This window comes from Hippocampus comes, unplaced genomic scaffold (assembly GCF_001891065.2).
Source record: "Hippocampus comes isolate QL1 unplaced genomic scaffold, H_comes_QL1_v1.1 scaffold156, whole genome shotgun sequence".
Lineage (NCBI taxonomy): Eukaryota > Metazoa > Chordata > Actinopteri > Syngnathiformes > Syngnathidae > Hippocampus > Hippocampus comes.
This window is the reverse complement of record NW_017805744.1, coordinates 31,098-34,999: the sequence shown is the minus strand read 5'-3', so window position 1 is coordinate 34,999 and position 3,902 is coordinate 31,098. Positions and strand designations below refer to the sequence as shown.

The 3,902-nt window shown below is 44.6% G+C and overlaps 1 protein-coding gene across 1 annotated transcript in view; it reads right to left on the bottom strand.

Annotated features, from left to right (window-relative positions):
* Nucleotides 1–1,650: 1,650 nt before the first annotated feature.
* The window catches only part of LOC109524207 (protocadherin gamma-A5-like), a 5,358-nt gene continuing 3,106 nt past the window's right edge, over nt 1,651–3,902 (bottom strand). The window contains exons 2-3 of the mRNA XM_019883886.1: nt 3,158–3,465; nt 1,651–2,290 (exon numbers count right to left, since the gene is read on the bottom strand). Coding sequence (XP_019739445.1) covers nt 1,651–2,290; nt 3,158–3,465 — 948 coding nt within the window. The remainder of the gene's footprint in view (nt 2,291–3,157; nt 3,466–3,902) is intronic.

Below are 3,902 nucleotides of genomic sequence, written 5' to 3'. Positions count from 1 at the left end.
CAAAGGAGGAGCAGGTTTATTCCGGGCCCCCCCCCCCCCAAACCCCTGTTATTCAAATCTTCCACACAATCATGAACTCGCAAATGTTATATTCTCATAGAAATTGTAATACAGTATGCAAGTAATCCATTGCATAATAGTTACAGACGTCTGAGGAAAGCAAGTGGGAGAAACAACAGATTAAAAGGAAAAACGTCACTCTCCATGGTGCTGAAACGGGAGGGCTTCAAAGTTCGGTCTGCTTGTGTTGGAACATAGACAAGAGTTTGTATGATTTTTGTATTTAAACACCATTCCATAGGTTGCCGGGGAAACTGATTGAAGTGTACACTTCCAATTTTATTGCAGGGGGTTTCAAAAACTATGCTACTTATCATTTTAGAAATTGGTAAATATGCCAGTTTTCAGGAGCTCAAAAGCATTTGGACACTTGTCATCTTAAATTTATCAGGGCAGATGACCCTCACAAATCAATCTTTCTAAAATAAAATACACAATCAAGCAGCCCTTAAATGAAAACAGAGATTTACACTTACTGTAGTTCAAGGGTACCCTTCAAGAACCGGATACCCAAATCAGATTTTGCCACAAACACAAAAGTCTACAATTTTCTAGAACAAGAGTCAACAATGTGGTGGCCGCGGGCACCAGAAGCCCACACCGCCACATCGGCCAGTCCTCAGCACAGCCACACACCACCCACAACATCACCACCACCCGCATCAGGTCTATGGAGGCTTTAGATTGGACCTTCAACTCATTCGACTGCCTGGATTACAAAGAGCAGACGGGTGCCTCATCCTGGAAACTGAACTTAAACGCTATTATAGAATGATGTATAGAGGAGAGTAAGGAGAAGGAAAGGAACAGCTCATGTTTCAAAGCATACAAATAAAGTTAATTTGAGATGTGTCACACATGTTGCAGGTAATGCCAGGACATGAGCATGTATACTGTCGCTATGATATGAAAGAGCTCACTTATGTTCATGGATGATGAGACTACTGACAGAAATTACCTGACAAATTGATCTACATACTCTGCTCATATTCAGGGGAAAAACAGTAATGGCATACTAAAGCACATACAAGTACAGCATTTTGAAGGCAAATAAATTTGATACCCTGGAATTTCCAAATCAGTTCTCTGATCTCAACCCAATCAATTAATTGTGGTGGTTTACACAGTAAAAATCATGAAATAGTTGTCAGTCTGCAAAAAAAAAAAAAAAAAAAACTCAGTATTGAAAATAATGAAGTCTAACCTCTAGAGGAGAATCGAGTTCATCCATGATGTTCTTTTCAATGTGCATCTTCTGCACGGTCCCTGTAAAATGGGGGTCCATTGCCATCACGTTGTGACTTGGAGCTCTGTCCAATTTACAATCACTTTTTCTGGAGTCAGTGGTCCTGCACACCTCGTAATTGTACACATGCGGGAGAGTTCCCGTCCCCAAAGTATCCGAGTAACGTGGTGGACAATACGGAATGACGGGCAGGTTGGAGTGGTACAGGACGCGAGACTGTCTCCACCGGTACACTTTGACCGATATGATAAGCAGCAAGCAGGTGATGAAGAGAAAGGATACCACTGCCAGAGCCAAGACTAAGTAAAAAGTCAGCTGGTCATTGTACTCCTTGTCGTGCATGCTCAAGTCAGTGAACTCTGACAGCACTTGAGGGAAGCTGTCGGCCACCGCCACGTTAAGTTGTCCTCCACGACAACAGTCATTTTTTGTTTGACAGCATCTTTATCAGTCACTTGGCGGACAGTTCTGATTTCTCCGTTGTGGAGGCCCACTTCAAACAGTGCCCTGTCGGTGGCCTTGTGCACTTTGTAGGAGAGCCAGGCGTTCTGGCCAGAGTCCACATCCACGGCCACCAGTTTAGTCACCAGATAGCCCACATCGGCCGAACGTGGTACCATTTCAGCCAGCAGCGAGCCGCCCGTCTGCACCGGGTACAGGACTTGAGGGGCGTTGTCGTTCTGGTCCTGGATCAAGATGCGGACACTCACGTTGCTGCTGAGAGGAGGGGAGCCACCATCCTGCGCTCTGACTCGGAAATTGAACTCTTTCAGTTGCTCATAGTCAAATGAACGCACTGCATGGATGACTCCACTATCGGCACTAACAGACACATATGAGGAGACTGGCACTCCATTAACTGAGGAGTCCTCCAGGATGTACGAAAGACGAGCATTCTGGTTCCAGTCAGCATCACTGGCTTTCAGCATCAATACGGAGAGACCTGGAGTGTTGTTTTCTACAACATAAGCTTCATATGAGCTCCTTTCAAAGACAGGCGCATTGTCATTCACATCTGAGATGTGTAAGGTGAGAGTGACGCTGCTGAAGAGGGAAGGCATGCCCTCATCTGAGCATGTCACTGTGATATTATACTCTGACGACCGCTCTCTGTCCAAATCACCATCTGCTACAATACTGTAAAAAGTACTTGTAGATGTTACTTTAAAAGGTATATTATTATCAATAACACAATTTACTCTACCATTTTCTTCCGAATCTGGATCTTTTACACTCATTACCGCTATCACTGTGTTGGCAGGCAATTCCTCCTCCACTGAAGTGGAGGAGGAAATCATTTTAATAACAGGAGTATTGTCATTTACATCACCCACGTCAATGATCACCTTACTGGAATCAGAAAGCCCACCTCTGTCAACTGCTTCTATGTCAATCTCATATTTTTGTGCCTTTTCATAATCTATAGGGCCTTTCAACACAAAATTTCCATCCTCAGTAATATGAAATAATTTGGAAACGCTGCTCATGCCGTTTCCAATGACATAGCTCACTTCTCCATTAGAGCCTTTGTCTGCATCGGAAGCACTCACTCTAGTAATGAGTGTTCCTGACGCGGAATTTTCTTTCAGGTTCGCTTTGTAAACATTTTGTGTAAAAACGGGAGCATTATCATTAACGTCTAACACTTGAATTTGAATCTGCATTGTTCCTGACCTCTGCGGCTCTCCTCCATCATGCGCCGTTAAGAGCAATGTAACAAATTCCTCTTTTTCTCTGTCTAAGGGCTTCTGTAAAATCATTTCCACTTTCTTCCCACCGTCTGACTGTCTGTGTAATTTGAGTATGAAATTATCATTCGGCTTTAGCGTATAACTCTGAAGCCCGTTCAACCCGATGTCGGGGTCGACTGCTTTCTCTAACATGAATTTAGAGCCAACAACAGCCGACTCGCTGATTTCCAACACCCGACCTTCCTTTTCAAAAACCGGATCATTGTCGTTCATATCTGTGACCTCAACAGTCACGGGTAATATTTCTATCGGCTGCTCGAGCGCTATTTGAAAATGGAGCGCACAAGGCGTTGTCTGGCCGCAAATAGCTTCGCGATCTATCTTCTCTTTTATAACCAGCACTCCTTTTTCCTTGTCGAGCTGGACGTAATCAGCGCGGTCCCCCGTGTGGATGCGAGCTTTGCCCGACTGTAAGCGTTTCACATCCAGTCCCAAATCATGTGCTACGTTACCGATGAAAGATCCTTTGGCCATCTCCTCGGGTATAGAGTAGCTGACTTGTCCAAGAACGGCTGGAAAGCCGAGCACGCAGACAAAAAGCAGCGCTTGCCGCGTCATTGTTCAACAAGATGCCTCCGCCAAATCCTTCAACTGCAGCCCTCTTTCACCGTTTGCAAAGTCATCAACAATACAAGAAGGCAAGGGCCAATGCAAAAAAAATATGCCAGATTAATATTCCAAGGGTGGTATTCCATCTAACATGGGCCGTGCGATATGTTTCGATGTCCTGGCTCGACTGAGCCAGCACCGGAGATTTGTTTGTGGAAACGAACACTTGAAAACACTTTGACAAAAGGGCAACAGCGGCCCATCGAGTTCATAACAGGGAACTACATGTAGTAAGG